Below are 20,374 nucleotides of genomic sequence, written 5' to 3'. Positions count from 1 at the left end.
TTAATTGCAATCAACAGGAAATATCAAAGTTTAATGAACTGTGCTAGATCTTCAGACGGGCAAAATTAACTATTAATCAAAAGGCCTTTATCTAACCACTGCTACATTGTACATAGCAAAAGTGAAAGTAACGAACAGTAATCAAATTCATGACTCCTTTGAGGAATACAAAATAGAGAGTTAGGCAAACACGAACCCCTGGATATACCAGAGGTGGGATCAAGTGCTTAGGAGCAGTAAGAATCCCTTGTTGACCGGTCAAATCCGCCGTAAGCTCTTTATCTTTATCAGGTAAACAGAGTAATCCGTAGTCAAAATCAGTGTGCCAAGAACGGCCTAACAACCAGTATGAAACACTGATCACTGTTCGTTATCCTCACTTTTTCCACACACCGTGTACATGTGCAGGCCTATTTGATATGAGAATATTGTTACATGAAAGGTGAATATGGGAGTTGACGATTGAGAAGCCGTTCGTGATAAAGATGAGTTTTTAGATTACCAATAACGTCGTTGTTCAGTAAAGGATTGAAATATGAGGGCTATGTGGAAGACTTTGTACTCACTTTTATAATAAAAAAAAAATACTTGAAACAACACACGTTTATTATTGACAGATTAACTACAAAAGTATGAAATCAATTTTTATAAACTGCAAACATAGGTTTTGCGTCTAAAAAATTACATTTAGATATTTCAATTGTAAACAGTTAGTATACAATTAGTCATCATTACGAAGCGTAAACCACAGTCTTCATTTACGATATATTCAACGACATAAAACAGTGATTACAAGATTATAGCTAGCATTCTCAGAAGATAAGTTGTGCAAGCGTATATTACATTCTGACTTTGTGATGGACATTCCTGGTACCTATTGACACACACTGTGATCATCATTGATATGAATTTCTTACAACCATATTGTAATGTTGTCATCTCAAGAATCATTGTTCTTCTGAAAACAAGTTATAAACTTGAAAAAAAAAATAAACTGCTTTATGTACCACTTAGATACAGCGGTACATACATCAGTAAGATAATCTGGTATATGCTTCCTCTAGATACATGTATCATTTAGATCATCTGATACATATATCATTTAGATCATCTGATACATGTATCATTTAGATCATCTGATACATGTATCATTTAGATCATCTGACACATGTATCATTTAGATCATCTGATACATGTATCATTTAGATCATCTGATACATGTATTATTTAGATCATCTGATACATGTATCAATTACACAAACTGGTACATGTGTGGTATATCATTTAGAGGAAAAATCCGTTACATGTACCTACATCATTTCGAGAAACTGATATATAAACTGACCAGTACAAAATAAAAAAAAACCCACTAGTATTATATTGTATCTAGCTCATAAATCAATAATGTGAAATAGAGAGAGCTGCTTTTTCATAATATTATAGTACATGTATAAGAACAATTGACAAGAATTATACAATCTCTTCATGTGTTACATGCAAATTGATATATTTAGCTGTATTTACAATTCTGCTACAAATACCCATCAAGTCAATACGATATATAATAATATACAGTACAAAAATGTTACAGAAGAATAAGCGATAGTTGTCAGATGACAAGGCGAATACTAGGACCTGGTCTGACAGTATATATAATTAGTTTTTTGTTAGAATGATTGTTTTCCAAGCATTTACACATTGGTTTCCCATTATCTCCTCTGGGAATTGCCAGCAATCTTCCAAACCGTAGGCTGGAGTTCCAATATCCGATTCCTCTTCCTCCAACAGATTCGAAGAGTATCTTGGGGCATCGATATAACCGCACAGCACATCTCGTAATCTGTAAGTAATTGTCCTCATGAACACCTAAGGGTTAATACTAATTATCAGTCAAGTAACTGATTGATTTGTTTTTTAGATTCAGGATTACAGCATTTGAAATAAAAGGATCCTTGTCTCTCCATGTTTCTTTCTTTCTCAATTTATCTTTCTATCTTATACTTTTAACAATATGCACTTTAAAAAAAGAAAAGAAAACATGCTAAAACAATACTCGAAAAATGGGGGGGGGGGGGAATTCTCAAAAAATGCAGGAAAAATACTCTAAAAATACTCGAAAAATATATGCTTAAAATACGCGGAAAATGCTACAAAATATCTTTAAGAATCCCTTCAAAATGCTAAAAAAAAAAAAAAAAAAAAAAAATACTACTCAAAAATACTACTTTAGCTCATGAAAATCCTGATCCTCATCCTCATCTCCAATGATGAACATTATGGATTCAAACAGAATATGCTCCAATGAGGCTTTCTTGTCCTTCGGCAAGGAGTTGACATGGTTTTTTAACATCTTGCTGTGTGCTTTGGTTATCCCTATCTTATATGTATCATTCAAGATTTCAAATGGATCCTGGAATTAATATAATGCATATTCCTGTCATGAATGGATCATTATTGACAGAGTACAAAGAGACTTAATGCATATTAATGTCATGAATGGATCATTATTGACAAAGTAAAAAGAGACTTGTGTGATATAACATGTCCTTTCGTCAGATTCCTAGCAAAATAGTGAACTTCAACAGTAGTTTATAGTATTTGATATACCTTCACTACCTATAGTTAACTAGCGTAAACAAAGTATCATTCTTACTGCAGTGATCGTTCATGTTTGTTTTGTTGAAATTTGAAGCGTGTCAATTTAACAAGATACAGTGAATCGTATAAACCCCAACCGTCCATTATGTCGGCCAAAGGACAACCCTCGACGCGTTTTTCTTTTCGTTTCCCTAATATGATATTCTTATGTTAATTAAGTAACTAGTTAATTTGGTTAATTAGCTTACCAAATGATCTTTTAAGAAAAGAAAGACCTATTGTAACCCGGATCCTCACGGGACACGTGTATCGAAACAAATGTATTGGGGAGTAAAATGTATGGTAAATATACACAACAATGGAATTGTATTAGATTTTCATTAAGTACCTGGTTAATTGAGGCTTGTTTCTTCGCTTTCCACATCATCAGCAATATCCAGAAACATTGCGTGTGTTTTATTGAACAAATCTGTCTTGTCTGAAATGAATAGGCACATGGACAAGAACGCTCACCATCGAGACAAATCTATGGCTATGTGTCTTGTGTAGGATTGGAAATAAGTTTTGACACCCTGACTCGTCGTGTGTCCCGCTCTATTCCAAAACCCATTGTTAGATAAACGTGCTTTACAGTTAAGATGTCCAATAGTGCTTGGTTATTCTGTGCATATTTTGACAAATTACTTAATTTGTTGTTTTCTGAAATCTGAAGATCAACTGAACCTAAAGTATCCACCCATGTAAGAATAGAGACATCTTTTGAATTTTTGTTGTCTAAATATGAATATCTTTGGATATTATTTTGTATATCATAATAAGAGCATTGTTGATGAGATTATTTTGTATTTAAAAAATTCACCCTACATATTTCCATGTAAATTTTTATTGCACTCCCAATCATTTAGACGAATCGTAACTCTTGGGTTTTGTTTCTGTAAAACGATGGACATCATAAATTTAAACAACACAAAGAGATTTTTTATTGTTTTGTTGAAGTCAACAAAAGAAGACTCTCACGAATTGTTTCCAATTATTCCACTGTAAACCTTATCATGACTACTATGGACTATGATTCAAAAGAGAAATACTGATCTTGAGAAGAAGTTTTTAAAGTTGATTTGAAAAACATAATCCTTTGTAAAGCTTTACAAGCTTACATCCTCAATATTGTTGTCGCACGCAGATCTGACAGACATAATATTACAGAATTTGTATTTCTACACCACATAAGGTATTTATGACGGTGTGTTGAGCATTTGAAAGACCTCTTAAAACTGACTCCTCCCATTACAGAAAGTTTTGGGAAGTACATGTATACGGAATTTCGGGATGAACTTTGGTAGTAATGTAGATTGATTATGTATGAACACATTAGAATACAGAAATACAGACTAGAATTTTCACTATTTGGTTTACTGTTTTTACGTCAGCAAATTTGGGTACCATATATTTAGAGTTTTATACCTTTAATCTTTGATAGTAAATTTGAACCCGAGCGTTATAATTGCGCGTGATTCACACAGCAGAGCGACAGACAACAGACAAGGCTTGATTATGAATGCTCATCTGAGCACATGACTCCGATTATATAAAAGAATTGATCTACAAAAGTTTGTGAATTTCTTAAAATGTGAAAATGTGTATTCTCATACCTGCTCTCCAAATGAATCAATTTCAAATCTGAGTGTGTCTGTCATGAACTTGTATAGATTTTCTGCAGGATCAGGGCTAGCAGCGTGCAGAAATTTGATACTTATATCGAGATGATCAAGACAGGCACATATTTCAGGAATAGTTCTGTATTCTTCGGCCAGAATGGAAGCCTGTGATGCACTCAAAGGAACCTAAAGAAATGACAAAGTAAGATTTCACAAAACCTTACAAACATAGTAACTATGGTAATATGAGTAATTTTTGCAATGAATGTCGAAATGACTCTCTAATTACTCTACGTAATCAAAGGGTTCACCATAGTTTTACATAGTAACGGTGCAGAAAATAGTTACCTGCGGAACTCTCTCCCTTAGGAGAGAAAACATGGAAATTTCTGTTCTTTCGGAGGTATATCTTATGACTGGAATCTGAAAATTAGTTTTACGTACACTTATTATTAAAAGATATAGTACCAAATCCTAATATCACGAAACTGAGCTGGTGGGTTTATTGTTAACCTAAGTCTTATTTTCATGAACGAAACACTCCAAGGACTAAGGAACTGCAGTACTGTCCTGATTCTCGTTCAAAACAGACGTTTGTTCGTTGCTCTGTTACACTCGATGATATCAATATGTAGACGCGATGTTTCTTTCGCAGTCGTTCTAGGTTAGATTTAGTGCTAGTTTGCATTATTTTTCATTTCTATGTAAAAATCCAGTCCTCAAAAAGGGATAGATGTTTCCGAAAAATTGACAATATCATATTGTTAATGCCGTTGATACCTTTAGTGTTTTATGTATCCTTATTTTTGAGACATCGCATTCTATAATCAGTTCCCGTGGGGATCCGCGTTATAATAGGTCCTCAGTACCCTTGCTTGTCGTAAGATGCGACTAAATGGGGCGGTACTTCGGATGAAACCGCGTAACCCGCAAAAACCGAGGTCCCATGTCACAGCAGGTGTGGCACGATAAAGATCCCTCCCTGCTCAAGATTTTAGAGAGGGACGTTAAACAATATACAATCTATTTTCAGATCCGAGAATTGTGGATGCTCAGTGTTGTTGGTTTTTAGATTTTTTGATCACTTATTGTGGCCTTACTCCCTCGAGGAGCGTGATTACACAAACTTGAATCTAAAAAGGTACATCTTTTACGAGAGTCGTAAGTCTTGACTCTCGATAAGGATATATGCTTTTCATAACTCTGTGAAAAATGCGACTATTTCATATGCAAACGCTCTGTTATTTCTGAACGTTTTCCTTTAGTTTTAGTTCTAGTTTGTTTCTTTTCTTTATAATATCTTTTATTACATTTATAATTAGATGTAAATATTGTAAACATTGTCTATGTAAATATCGACAATTGAATTTTGTTCATGTCGTTGGTAATTTTGAATGCTTTTTACATCCTAATTTAATCTCGTATCTACAGTCAGATCGAACACTCTTGATGTTGAGTGTTGTTGGTTTTTATATTAGAGCGCTCTCTCTCTCTTTCTGTCCTACTTTTAATTCTTTTTCTATCATATATTGTATATAATCTTAAGAATAAGCTGTCAAGAATGCTATGAAGGATTCAATCAAATGAATACCGGTATTTCTGTTATATAATTCAATTCATTGTCATGGATTCAGAATACTCTCCTGTGTTATTGATTACTCGGTTCAATTCCTTGTCGGTTAATTTGGTACAAATCATCTACTGATTTAATTAATAGCAGACAGAAATCATCTTTAAAATTATAAATTGTTGTGGAAACAGAAGTTTTGATAATGTGACAGTTTGCAAAGTCTGATGATAATTATACTGTAGAATGATTTAAATTCGTGGGGGACAATTTTCGTGGATTGCTGAATTTTTATGGGTTTTGGGGACGTAATTTCGTGGATTTATATATCTGTAAGAGAAACAACTCTGGAATGTTTGCTTTGTCTTTATTCGTTGAGGATGTAAATTCGTGACTGAAGGGTACCCACGAATTCCACGAAAATTGAACCACCACGAATTCTAATGATTCCACAATACCCAAGAATAGGTAAATCATTACTTGTTTGGTGTCAAATTTCGGCTTAGCATCGATGTATTGTCTTTTCAAATGACGCTCAAATCCTTCAAAATCAAACTCAGCCGTTTTGCCATTGTCAGAAACAGTGTAATGACTGTGAGCAATAATTAAAGGCAGTACATCTCTCGTTTCATCGATCACGATAATGTCAGCTTGGGTGGCTTTTCCCGGAAGTTTGATCGGCCAATCGCTGTAACTTATGTGAAAACAAAATATGAAAGTCACTACATGAAAGGTGAAGATAACGAACAGTGATCAATCTCATAAATCCTATAAGCAATACAAAATAGAGAGTTGGGGAAACACGAATCCCTGGACACACGAGAAGTGGGATCAGGTGTCTAGGAGGACATTAGTGAAAGAGAATACTTATCACACTATTTGTACTATCTATCTTAATTTTAAGCATTCATATTTTATAGAACATTCTAGTCCTTACCTATGACCATGAATATTACAGTATTTCTCCAGAAAGGAATTTTGTTGGGATAGCAAGAAGTGGGTAAGTGCAAACGAATATAGTCCCAACCCCACATAACTAGGTAGGAAAACTGACAAAGGTGACTCGTCAGTTATCTCCGTGTTACACATGTCCCTTGGAAACACGATGGTTGTTACTGCACTGTTCTCACTCTTTTTGATGACGAGTGCTAAATTTAGAAAATGAAAAATGCATGAGCATTAAATGAAAGGATCCACAAGGAAATGTCTTCTTCCAATTTCTGGTCTCCTTCGTGACTTTGGATGTTTTGCCAGTTTGTGTGTTTGCGCATGGTTTATATTTTTGTTTGAATAAAGATTAAAAACTTCGCGCATGCGTAAACAAAAGACATGACATGAATTATTACCCCGTGAAATATATCTCAAAACATATACATTATCCTGATATTGACTTATTAATACTGGTACGTACGATAATCAGCTAACTGATGTCTCATCTCTCTCCACGCTGCCAAGAATCTATTTACGTCCGAAGTTAACTGATCTCTTTCCGTTTCTAGTTAAAAAAAAATGAACAAGTGAAAATATTTAACAATAACAAAGTTACAATAGCTAATTATATATATATATATATATATATATATATATATATATATATATACAAAGCATATATATTATAATATATATATATATATATATATATATATATATCCAAATTGTGTTTTAAAAAAAAATCATATATATATATATATATCATTAATGATTTGCTGATTTAAAAAAAAATTAATTATGAGTTATGGAACATACATTAATATCCTCATTGATATTTCAGGTATTGAATAAATCGAATTTCCAAGTAACCGATTTACCTGATGCTATCGCTTGAACTAAAGAAAAGAACTTTGTGGTGTCCAAATAATCTTTGGTTGCTTTCCGATTAAATCGATGCAGAAGATCTCGCTGAAGACTGAATATATGCGGAAGAAACCGGATGCCGTGCAAAGAATGCATCTAAAACATTTTAGAAACAATATAATTCGTTCTCAGTTTATTGAAGTCAGTCGAATTTAATTATGAAACGGATTACTATTTTTAAAAAAAATGTACACTTCATGAATTACAATGATATTTATTACACTTTTTTAGAATTATTATACTTACACAACTGAAATATTCTTTCAGCAATAAACACTTTCCTTGCCTGATGTTTTTCTCTGCAGCCATTGTTTGGAAACTGAGTTTGAAACTTTGAACGGAGATCTGTTTCCTGTACTTCCACAGTCTGCCCGTTCTGTGAAGTTTGTCAAATTCAATATGTCTCTCTTTTTCAGTGCTCTCTTCAAAAACTGTTATAAATGAATCGATGATGTATAAGAATAACACGATTTCGGTCATATTGCATTTGATGTATGTGATGTTGAATTATCCAATTTCTTACCATTTTCAATGTATCTACCTTTACTGAAATATGTGAATATTACCTGTATGTTCTTTCTTCATATCAGTCTTTATACCTCTTAACACTTGATCATGGACCTACAAACCAAATATGATTTGATTTTACATGTAAATCTACCACTTCCCAAATGGATCTTCAATATTATGAAAAAGTAACCTTAGACTTAATCGGATACAATGGTGCTTAGGATGCTGTCGGACGTGTTCCACACCAACTGTTAGATTGTTCTTTACATACTAATTTTGACTACGGAATACTCAGTTTACCTGATAAATCCTATAATGCATTTAAATTGAGAACAGAACCAACAAGAACCCCTAGAAACACCAGAGGGGGATCAGGTGTTTTGCAGGAGCGAGTATCCCTGTTGATCGGTCATACTCACCGACAGCCCTATATCTCAGGTAAACAAAGAAATCCGTAGTCAAAATCAGTGTGCAAAGAAAGGTTTACTAATTCGTAACAATGCCAATGTATGTAATTCTTTACAGTACGAGTTTCCGGACTTTAGTCTATGTAAACTCGCTTGGGACTACTATATTATTAGACAGTTTACGTCCGATAGTGATCTTGATAATCAAAGGACATAACGGTGTTGACAAAGATATTTTCCATTAGGATAACATTTTGATACAGTTTATTAGACATCTTTATTCCATTTGAACTGTTGAAGAAATATCATTTCCAAATAATTTCCTAGATTATAAACCTACCAGTATATTAGAAAACAAGAGGTACTGTGAGCAATCCTCACTAAGAATACCCCCCCCCCCCCGCTTACCCCAATCAAAGGGTGGTGTTAATAGGTATAAATTACCTCTTTCTTAAGTGTAAAAAAGAAAGGGCATGACAAAATCCTGGGTAGACTCTTCTCTGGGGCAAAATGGATAAGAGATGAAACTATATTTCTACTTCGATGTTCAGTGCTCTTGACCTTTGATCCCAAATTCGATAGGGAACATCTTCGTCCCATGGGTAGTCCATAAGTATGATATAGGGACTGTGGGTAGAAATGATAACGCTTTAGAGCCCGGAAACCATATTGCTATTTCGATGTCCAGCGCGCTTGACCTTTGATCTTTTGACCCCAAATTCGATAGGGAACATCTTCGTCCCATGGGTAGTCCATATGTATGATATCCGGACTGTAGGTGGAAAGGATTTATAACGTTTTAGAGCCCGGAAACCATTGCGTTTACAGACGGACGGATGTAGGAACGCACGGATGGAAAACCAGATTGCTGTATACCCCCACAAGTTTGTCGTGGGGGTATAATGATATTCTAATTAAAATATTGCATGCCAATGGAAATATAAAGTGTACTATCAATTACTAATGATACTAGAATGGTCAATAACGAAATTTACGAAGGTGTAAACCATAAAACTGTTGATATTCAATCATTTATTACGTACCCTATTGTAATTTTGACATTTCAAACAATCATACCAATATAATTGGATCTAATACATCTTTTTGAAAATCAGTCTCCCATTTCTGTCGTTCGTCTTTGCTTCTCAGATCTGAGTTTCCTCTATAGGTTTCTATAAAGCAAATACAACACAAATTACGACAAACTGAGTTTATCAATGAGGCATATATCGATATTTTTGTCATTCCTGTGTACTTACGGATAAATGAAGCCAGCATACTGAAGTTCAAACGATGAAGTAGGATCATAACATCGTCGAAATTTAAATCCAATACCCTTTGGATTCTTTTCAAATCATTTTGAACGTGTTTCAAAAGGAAATCAGGAAAGGGCTCCCTGTTTGTTTTGCACATACCTTTTATAATCTGCAATTAAAGTTTCAACACCACAATAGCTTTTGAAATATAGCATTATTGTATCTTATGGCGATGTTTGTGTTAAAAAGGATATTCTCTAAAATGTTGGAGCCCCAATCAACTCGTTCTAATTGCAATAATTCCTGCATTATTTCAATAAGATAATCAAATTGCCAATGTAGTTTTAAATTCGTGATATACTCCTGCGAATTGTGCTATTCGCATTAAGACACATTATATCCATTTATGCAGAAATATGAATACACCAACGCCCAGTATCTACAAACGTATGGAAGTAAATACATCTGACAAAGTGGCCAATAACGTAGTGATTATTGTCTTTGTTTCTTCGATACCTTCCGAAGTGCTAGATCTGGTCTTACTGAAATTTACTGAGGGTAATTTTAATCAATCTGGAAATATGGTGTGGTGGACGATCTGACAGATTCTTAATGACGATTGTGGTAGCGTATATGTAAATAAGCATTGTCGAGTTTGCAACATTGATGGAGAGCACGCCAAGTCTTGTACCTGAGGTAAGTAAGCTTGCAAATAGCTGTATGCCTGAATTGTCCAGTTGTAATACACGCCGTTTTATCTTATTTATATTTAACGCACTTGGACTTTCGAGACAATGACTTTAAATACATGCAGATACATAAATGCAAATAATCATATGACAATATTCATTTTTGAATAGCTTAATGGATCTGCTTGTATGTCAAAGGAATGCGTTTTAGCCTCTTACTGGTATGTTTCTGTTTTCTTTACAAGCAAGTAGCATGGTGGCATGCAAGTAGAACCTCAGAATTGCGCATGATGTGCTCGAAAGGTTCCGTACAGCAGATGCTTGGTCATCTATTTGAATTGCCTCTCCTAAAGAATGACCTTTGTCAAGATCCTGAATCTCCCTGGAGAGTTAATAGACAAAAATAGATCTGAATCATCTTGAATATTGATATTGACTATATTGATTTATTTTTCAAATATCGTTATTCCTTTCAATTCACCAGTCTCTTCAAATTATAAACTGATTATTACTTTTCTGTCAGTTTCCTGTTTCCTTTAGCAGCGGTATGTGATGTACCTCCAATGACTTCACCACATCCAGGAATGGGACAGTTTGATTTAACCCAGGGTCGCCCACACTAAAACAAAACATTCAAACCTAAGAAATACTTTAGACTTAAAGTTTATATTGATATTGGAATAAAATAAAATTTAGCATTTAATAGTGAAGTTTGAAATTTTTAATGCTTTACTGACAGAAATGATTAGCGGAACAGTCCATCAATATTTAAAAGCGTAAAATAAGATCATATTGTTACGGGAATAGCTTTGCCCGTATCAATAAGATTAATTTAAAAGATCATTTACCTCTGTAATTACATAGGGGTGGTTGTTCGGACACACTGAAATAGGTAATACAAATTGAAAGGAAATATAAAATTTATCTACTTTTCTGATTCTTCAACAATAAATTGAGAAAGATCATGTATGATGTAACTTTAAAATAGATATATTGTACACTAAATTGTATTGCGATTATTCTCGTAGCATGGCGGTCTTTATCTTCAAAAGTAAAACAAGAGGTCCATGGCTTATTTTAACATCCTCCATCACTCTTAGATTCACTTTAACGTTTAGGAAAGTAGTTAGATTATCCTGTTCCTAGAATATGCACATCTACAAATGGCAATGAAGCATTGTAAAAAGTTTTAAATCTATCCGAAAAGCCATACTGGAGGAGAAGTGTTCACAATATACTTCATATCCTCCATTCCTCTTAGATCAACTATAAATTTTAGGAAAATAATTGGATCCTCCTGTCCCGACAATATGTACGTCTACAAATGGCAATGAAGCATTGTGCAACGTTTAAAGTCTATCCGATAAGCCATATAGGACTAGAGGCGTTCACAAGATTTTGTGACAGACAGACGGAAAGTACAAAAACAATATGCCTCCTCCTGAAAGACATAATTCACACAACATGAGGATCTCTGAATACCAACATGATATTGTTCTTCCAGAGAAGATTTTTGAAGGAATTTTTGTTCTGTTCGTTATCTTCAATTCTGTATACATGCATCATGTAAAACCTGAACCACCCTATCCCAGGGTTAATAATACAAAGAAAAACTTCAATCGAGATAACGTGCGACCGTTTACATTATAATATGATTTATAGTTGCCCTGTTACTACTGAAATGATTTTATTTTAATTAACAATTCATTTCATCTACTATTAAGGACTCACTCTACCGCCATGCCCTTGGAATTGCACAAACTTGAATTTGAACACCGGTACTGAAGAAGCTTGCATATCAATGACTAATCAATGGCTGTTGTTATTGAGATGAAGATTTTTATAGATGTTCCCTATACATTCCCATACAAGACTTTGATCCCCTATTGTGATCCACTTACTCCCAAGGTAAACTGTGTACAGACTTGAATCTGCACTACCTGAGGATGCTTACATATCAATTTAACTAATTATGCCCCGATGTTCTCAAGAAGAATTTTCCTTATTTGTTTCCAATGTAAATTTTGATCTCGAATTGTGGCCCCATCCTACGTGGGCCACGACTGGACTAAAGTTGAATGTATTTTATACCAGAAAGCGTTCATGTAACTGCAGTGGTTCTTTAGATGATTAAGGTTACAAAGTCAAATATCATGGTATGAAATGAATGGTCTTTCCATAAGAAATCTACATACATAATATGAAAGATATATTACCTAGGCTGTTTTCTTTAAAGTAGGTCAACTTCCAACGTCAAGGTCATAAAGTTAAAGACTTTGCAACAAAACAAGTCTTGTAACAAGGAATACACAAATAGAATATGAAAGTCCTATCACTCAGTTTTAAAAAGTTATGAGCAAGATTAAAGTATTGGTTTAAGATATGATTTGGGAAAAAAAACACCTGAATATACACTGTGTCAGGAAAAATTTCCAGTCCAGTGGTTTTTGATAAGACTTGTAATTGGCCCACCCTATCCTTGCCTTTTCATGATTATCTTTTCTTTGAAGGGATCATGGTCTTTTATTTGAACAAACTTGAATTCCTGGAATTTACGAACGGGACCAGACAAAAAGTTACCAGAAAAGCTCACTTGAGGTTTCAGTTCAGATTAATTAAGAGAGAAAAGTACTAAAGAGCATGTTAACGTAAAACGTAATCGTTGAAGACAATTACTTGACTTACTGAAGATCTGTGCACTCGAACCACGATATATAATCTGTCGTAACTCAGATAGGGTGACATTTTCCGGCATCGTTGGAAGAAATTCCTGGAATTCGAATCATTTACTTATCATTGTTTATTATCATCACTTCCTTATAAACAAATGAAAACAGACTATAGTGTGTGTCAGGAATGTGAAGGACGTGAGCTATATGATGATAACTTGAAAGTCTACAACGAAATTTAATTATTTGTTTTTCATTTTCCTACCATCTTTCACCGAGTCATTTCGATTGTTCAGATTTTGATATTTTTGTGTAATCTATACGGTAATTCATTACAAGTTTCATATGTAATTTTCTTCATAAGTTTCCATTCTGTAGAGCCAAATCACATAAATCTTTAATTTACTGTCTTCGGAATGAATACCACAAATGTAAATTACGTTTTCCCAATTAAAGCAAATATTGTGATATAACGATAAAGCCAACGGTTTGCTGTAAGTCTAAAGGATATGTGTCATCGGTAGAAATGAACGTGAATATAAATACCGAAAACCGTGTATTTTGATTTTGCTTTTAAGAACAATGTCCATGCTTCTTGATGTAAGCTCCATACTGCCATATTCAGAGTGTTAATAAAAAGATATCAATGCTCTGAGCTCCAAGATATGTTTAAGGAAGTTAGCTCCTGATATTTCGAGCAAAACTGCGTAGGATGCTTCAACTAAGTATTTACTGGTTCAATATTGATCTCATTGGTGCAAACATCTTACATATCTATTACTGGTGCAGTTGAAAAAAAAATGTCAAATTAGATGTGAATGGGTTTTGCAGGGACTATATTTTGTGGTGGAAGGATTGATTAACCAAAAACGTTCTAAGTCTGCGTAGTATTACAGTTTCTGTTTCATCCAATATATCTTCGATTTTTATAATCATATACGTGTATTTCAGTTTTATAATTTATGATACAAGTAGTTGAGTCTTGGAATTAGTTCAAATGTTGTAATTTATCAATTTGGTTGATATATTTTACTATACAGAACACCGATTCTTTAAAAAGTGTAAATTAATTTACTGGAAATTTTGTATAAAAATTCAATATTTTCGCCAATAATTAAAAAAATTGTTTTCTAACCCTCACTTTTTAAAGTTCCATTTTAAATTTTAAGACAAGACCTTCAAAACTGCGAAATTTTAGAAATTGACATCACCCCTAACCTAACATGTCTCTTTATACTCTCAAATTTGATATCATGATTTTTTTTGCATATCAAGTACAAGAAGGTCATTATTTATTTCCATTACAAGTAGTAAACTTTTTTATCTGTAGTGTTGGAAGACATGATGATGTACCTAGCTTTTGTAATGATTGATTTCTGTTACATATGTTGTGTTGACATAAACAGGCGAATCAAGTTTAAATTGAGTGAATTTCATATGCAAAAAGGTCATGTTTAGAACACTGTAGCTCAATAACAAGATTGCAATCCCAGTTTTTCTATTTGTTTTCCTAATTTTCCACAATGTAGAAATAAAAAATACACCACTACCCCCCAAAATGACATTACTCTAAACCTCTTTAAATAATGTTTCTAATCCTACCTACCGGTAATGGATGGCGGCAACGGAAGATATTGAGGAATGGTTCACTAATACCGGTTATCTCAGGAGCAGCATGGTACAAAATGAATAAATGAATCAGTAAAGACTTCAGCTCCTGGCTTTCAATGCTTTCGTTTGGAAAAAAGTCAAGAACATCCCAGGTTTGGTTTTTTACCAATCCGATGTACAAATCCTGAAATTTGATATTTTCAACAACAGAAACTGAATATGTCAGCATTATGCCGATTTTTAATCTGTGCCAAAGTTAACGAAAAAAATTCTCATTTCTTAAAAATGTGGCATATTGACGAAAGATACGAAACTGTGGGAATGCATTATCTGCAAGACTTTCTCAATGTCTTTGGATATCTAAACTGGAAAAAATGAATGTAACAAACAATGATAATTCTCATAAATCCTATGCGAAAAAATATTGAAAGCAGGACTAATCTCGGCTGAGATTCAGCTCGGCTGAATATTTGGACTGACGCCTCCATCAAATCTCGGAGCAGTCCTTCATAATTCATGTCTGGAAATTTCAGTTTTAGCTTCGGCTGGATATAGCAACCAGCCGAGATTAAGAACAGGACTAACACGGATCCCTGGAAATACAGAGGTGGGATTAGGTGCTTAGGAGTTGTAAACACACCCGCTGCCTTATATCTTCGACTTCAAATGAACAGAGTAATATGTAATTAAAATTAATATGTAGAGAACGATGGCATTGTAATTGGTACATGTATGAAAAACGTCAGACAGAAATCGAGCTAATGACAGATTGTATCTGCAAATTAGATCATTATCACGACCACGGAGACCAGTTGCGCTAGCTCCACAGTAGAGAGTTCGCTTTGTAACTGCTAAGTCGTGAGTTTGAGTCCCGCTCGTGCGTCAAACATAACACGTAAACATCAGTAGTGATTCCTTCACCAAATGCTCGGCATTTAGATGTGGGAGTCATGGGACTTCCGGATATTACACCTCACTGCCACGGCCCTGAGCGCTAAGCTTATGTCTAAATTTGGTACTCCATCTTCAGCTTGTGACGTCTCAATATAAGTGAAAACTTCTCGAATTTATATAAAACAAAGAAATGAATAGACAAATAAACGCCCATAAAATTTGCAAAATTATGAACTTCCTGTACCATAAACGTATTTGTTAGTAAACTGTTTCAGTCTGAAAATTGATCATACATAGAATGTGCTCTCACGTATCGAAGCAGTTGAGAGAACTAAAAATCATATCCTGGTGATAATGAAATATTGTTTCATAAATAAGGAAAGTTGACTATGAAGAAGATGGAGTCATTCGCTTTGTTATTGGTTTGCCATTAAGGTTTATATTCAATATAACATCCAAATATGGAGGTATAAAAACGAATGAAAGTTAATATTGCTTATTAGATGTCAATGTATTTAAATGTCGAGCTGAATGCCACAGCAAGATATTTATTTTGTTCTCATCTAAACGCTTTTGAATAAATTCTGCCTAATAAAAATGCAAATACAGATGAGCTAAAAAGAAGCATAATTCATGCTGAAGGGAATTCCAAGAGACTGTTAGAAGACCTGATCACCAACAAAAACATTTCATCACTAATATTCACTCACTAGACATATAATTATTCTGTTATTATACCTTAATCTGTGAAGGAAAAACGGAATTTCTTCTAATCTCGTTCTTCAATTTGTTAATGATCTGAAAAAGATTACCCATGTAATTATTCAAAGTAGTTTCAAAATTCTCAAAGGTAATACTATTGAGGGAACTTATTGAAAGATCAACAGCATGATTTAACATAGTTATATTGAATATCTACCGCATCATGATATCGGTTGTTTTCTCTATTGATATAGGTGAACGTCACTAGTCGATGCAGCGCCAATCCACAGTACAACAAGTTTTCTGTCTTGGTACTCTGTCAAGTGTTTATTAAAGAAAGATATTTCTTTCTTACTATCATTTTAACAATGCATCTAAATAACATTAGTTTGTAGTCAATAAAACAAATATCCGCACGAATCATGAACATGAAACATACAAATCTCGCATCCTCATGGCAAGTTGATAACAGAAAATACGTAATTTTATATACTTCCACGAACATCCATTAATTGTACAGGTATTTGAACATATGAACAATAACAAAACAACACAAATGTTAATCGATATACATTTGACATATATAATATTCTGAATTTGTAATACGCTTTATGCCATTTTTATCCATTAAATCTTATCGTCAAACCGCAACTATAACGAAATTATGTAATATTAGTATCTTCTATGAACAGTATTCAACATTATTCTGAGTTTTTCCATATTTCAATAAACATGTGCACTAGACCACGTACTGCAAACTTGCACATGCTTATAGACTAGTTATGGATAGCATGCGACTTCTTGCATAAAAGACTTTTCCGGAAATACTGGGTCTAGTTGTAGAAATGTGGTTCTCTGTATACAGTGCTTCAATTGCACTTACTCAGAAATCTCGAGCAACTCGCCTCACGTCTGGTGTGTAACACACAAATAAATAAATGACAGTTTAATTCTTCTCACAAATTAAGTATCGCATGATTGATTGTATCTTGATTAACGTCTTACTCGAGAATTTTTCATTCAAATGGAGACGTCACCAAGACCGGTGAAGGGCTTCAAATTTAGGGCTTAGGCCTATGCTCGGCGCTTACGGCCATTGAGCAGTGTTTTTTTTTTAGTGTGCCACACCTACTGTGACACGGGTCATCCGTTTTTAAGGTAATCTCCGAGGACCCGTGACATTCACATCTGATGCCAAGCGTTTGGCGATGGAACTGTCCTACCTGTTTTAACGAACTTAGGTGGGCCGCGGCTGGGATTCGAACCCCGGGCCTTCCGCATGCGGGGCGAACGCTCTAACCTCTCGGCCACCGCGGCGGTGACAGTGATTAACTAACCTCAATGTGAGCAAACTCTAATGCACTGGGGTGGTTATGTATAGCTTTGATAAAAGCTATCTTCTGCGAAAAAGGTAAACATGATGAACAGTGATCAATATCATGAATTTATAAAGAAAACAAATTGGATTGTTAAGCAAACAGGGACCCCTGGAAACACCAAAAGCACCCCATTTCAGACTTGAAAGTACAAAGTTATCATATCCACGTCCAACTAATAAACATGTATAAACATCAATGGTTCCTCGTGAATTTCTTACCTGAATTGCCTGGAAATATTGAGGCGCATCTTGTGCGATAGACATTATTTTCCCTTTGAGATTATGTTTGAAATTTTGGTATGTTGCTCCTACAGCAATATATCGGTCTGGGCACTCTGTATTCTATGGTAGAAAGCGTGCAATTAGGACTAATTTACATACCAAATGAATTACAAAAAATCAAGATAATTATACGTTTCAGTAATTTATTTCATAACTCCTATGAGGAATACAAAGTAGAGAGTTGGTAAACACGGATCCTTGGATATACCAGAAGGGGGATCAGGTACCTAGGAGGAGTAAGCATCCACTGTCGATCGGTAACACCCGCCGTGAGTCCTATATCTTTATCAGTTAAACGGAGTAATCCGTAGTCAGAGTCCATGTGTCAATAACGGTCTAATAATTGCTATGAAACACGTCAGACATGAAAATGACAGGTTGTATTGGGAAACTATTCTATTTAGTTTGCCAATATGTCGATTCGATATAACGATCATAGAATTTGTTAAATGCTGATTTTAAACGAGACTGTTGAAACCCCTGTATCAACCTGTTTGTCAGCAGCCTGCCTCGATTTAAAAACAGAACAAACTTATGCATATCTAATCATTTGAGAGACATAACACATATTCAGGTGATAATAGAATACTGCTAGATAAATATTGGAAGTTGACGATCGAGAAACTGAAGTAATCTCGTTTGAAATAAAACTGAGTTGTATGTTCAATAAAATATATAAATACGAAGCAGACGTGAAATACTGTGGTGTCTTATTTCGAGTTCACATGGTTAAATCGAATCGAAATATGAATAAAAAATGATTATTTATAGATAAATTACCATGTCGACACATCTAAATGTCAAGTTGAAGGTCACAACAAGTGTATATAGTATAAATCTTTGAATTCACAACGCATTATGATCCTTACATATCATTGAGAGTAATTGTGCCCTTTTTGAGAAGAAGATTTCAAAGGAATTGTCTGATACAGATTTTTTAATTAGGTCTATGTAAAATATTATGCTCTCTAGTGGCACCACAAAGACAAAGTTATTGTGTAACCAAACGTAAATGTATATTGCAAAGGGATGCTCGAATATCAAGCTATCATATTAAATCTCGGTGGTTTTTGAGAGCAAGATTTTACATTATATATAAACATTCACCGCATTTTGCACCTCGCCACACTTCCATTTCAACAATAGGATAGAATAAACATTGCAGTCGTCATAATCTACCATAATATTACTATTGAATTGACATAGAATTCATGTACATTTAAATCTGCATGAAAGCAGATCAAGACAAGAAACCGTAAATATGCAAGTAATCTAGAGAGCATTTAGATATACCAGCGGAAAAATGAAACTGTACATTATGAAATTTAGAATAATTTTTCTATATCCATTGTTTATATTTATAAAATCTAAACAATCGATAAAGGGAATGTTTTGGAACAATATCGGATAGTACCCGACTCAGATGCATGGACTTTTTCATGGTTAGTGAACACGTTGTTTATTGAAGTGTTCGTAAGCAGGAGTTTTACTGGCCAATACTGTTTGAAGTAAGAAGTGTAAAAGGTTTGTTTGGATACTACTCGTTAAGGAAAGCACTTTAGTTTTGACAAAATTCTGTCATGACACGACTCAGAGAAAACCAACGTAATCGTGCTGTTGGTATGCTTTAAGCTGGGATGACACATAATATCGTAGCAAGACACTTTGGAGTTCATCAGAACACCACCAAGTCATTATGGAGACGTTTTCAACAATCTGGTAACACTCAGGATCGACCACGTTCTGGGCTTCCTCGTGTGACGTCGCGTCGACAGGACAACCGCATTGGACTTGTCCACCTGAGAAATCGTTTCCAGACAGCAAGTTCGGCTGCTCGTAGTATTCCTGGACTTGGACCAATCAGTTCAAGAACTGTACGTAATCGTCTGCGCGAGAACAACATCAGGCGAAGACGTCCAGTGGTGCACCCATTACTGCTTCAACGTCATCATATCGCTAGACTAGCGTGGTGTAGACGACATCTGCGATTCAGAATACAAGACTGGGCCAATATTCTGTTCACTGATGAATCTAAATTTCATTTGGATAGCAGTGACGGCTGCTGTAGAGTGTATTGTCGCGATGGGGAACGCTACCAGGACGCTTGTGTTGTTCAACGTCGACAATTCGGTGGAGGTCGCGTTATGATGTGGAGTTGAATAACAGCACATGGAAGGACCCCTCTAGAAATTGTCAATGGAAATTTCACCGGTGTACGCTATCGAGACGAAATTATTTAACGCCATGTGATACATGTACCCTTCATACAGAGAGCAAAATCACATAACTCTGCAGCAAG

At 34.6% G+C, this 20,374-nt stretch overlaps 1 protein-coding gene across 1 annotated transcript; it reads right to left on the bottom strand.

Moving 5' to 3' along the window:
* Positions 1-588: 588 nt before the first annotated feature.
* LOC125683361 (E3 ubiquitin-protein ligase RNF213-like) lies at positions 589-16,506 on the bottom strand. Its single transcript, XM_056139361.1, has 19 exons — positions 16,452-16,506; positions 14,815-15,003; positions 13,225-13,309; positions 11,388-11,422; positions 11,052-11,158; positions 10,759-10,921; positions 9,854-10,019; positions 9,672-9,766; positions 8,244-8,298; positions 7,924-8,108; positions 7,632-7,773; positions 7,235-7,318; positions 6,761-6,971; positions 6,304-6,517; positions 4,605-4,679; positions 4,251-4,442; positions 2,987-3,076; positions 2,226-2,410; positions 589-1,840 (listed from the first exon to the last, which is right to left on the bottom strand). Exons 3-19 carry the CDS (start codon positions 13,292-13,294, stop codon positions 1,657-1,659), a joined length of 2,253 nt encoding a protein of 750 aa, XP_055995336.1. The 5' UTR covers positions 13,295-13,309; positions 14,815-15,003; positions 16,452-16,506; the 3' UTR covers positions 589-1,656.
* Between the last annotated feature and the right edge of the window lie 3,868 nt (positions 16,507-20,374).

Source organism: Ostrea edulis, chromosome 6, assembly GCF_947568905.1.
Source record: "Ostrea edulis chromosome 6, xbOstEdul1.1, whole genome shotgun sequence".
Taxonomy (NCBI): domain Eukaryota; kingdom Metazoa; phylum Mollusca; class Bivalvia; order Ostreida; family Ostreidae; genus Ostrea; species Ostrea edulis.
The sequence above is the reverse complement of the archived record's forward strand: the minus strand, read 5'-3'. Positions and strand labels throughout refer to the sequence as shown.

Excerpts from the sequence above, each read along its gene's own strand:
- LOC125683361 (XM_056139361.1), bottom strand. The coding sequence starts at position 13,294 with ATGCCGGAAAATGTCACCCTATCTGAGTTACGACAGATTATATATCGT. Across the intron at positions 7,319-7,631 it reads AGTTCAAGCGATAGCATCAG|AAACGGAAAGAGATCAGTTA; the intron begins GTAAATCGGTTA and ends TTTTTTAACTAG. Across the intron at positions 3,077-4,250 it reads TTGATTCATTTGGAGAGCAG|ACAAGACAGATTTGTTCAAT; the intron begins GTATGAGAATAC and ends TATTCATTTCAG.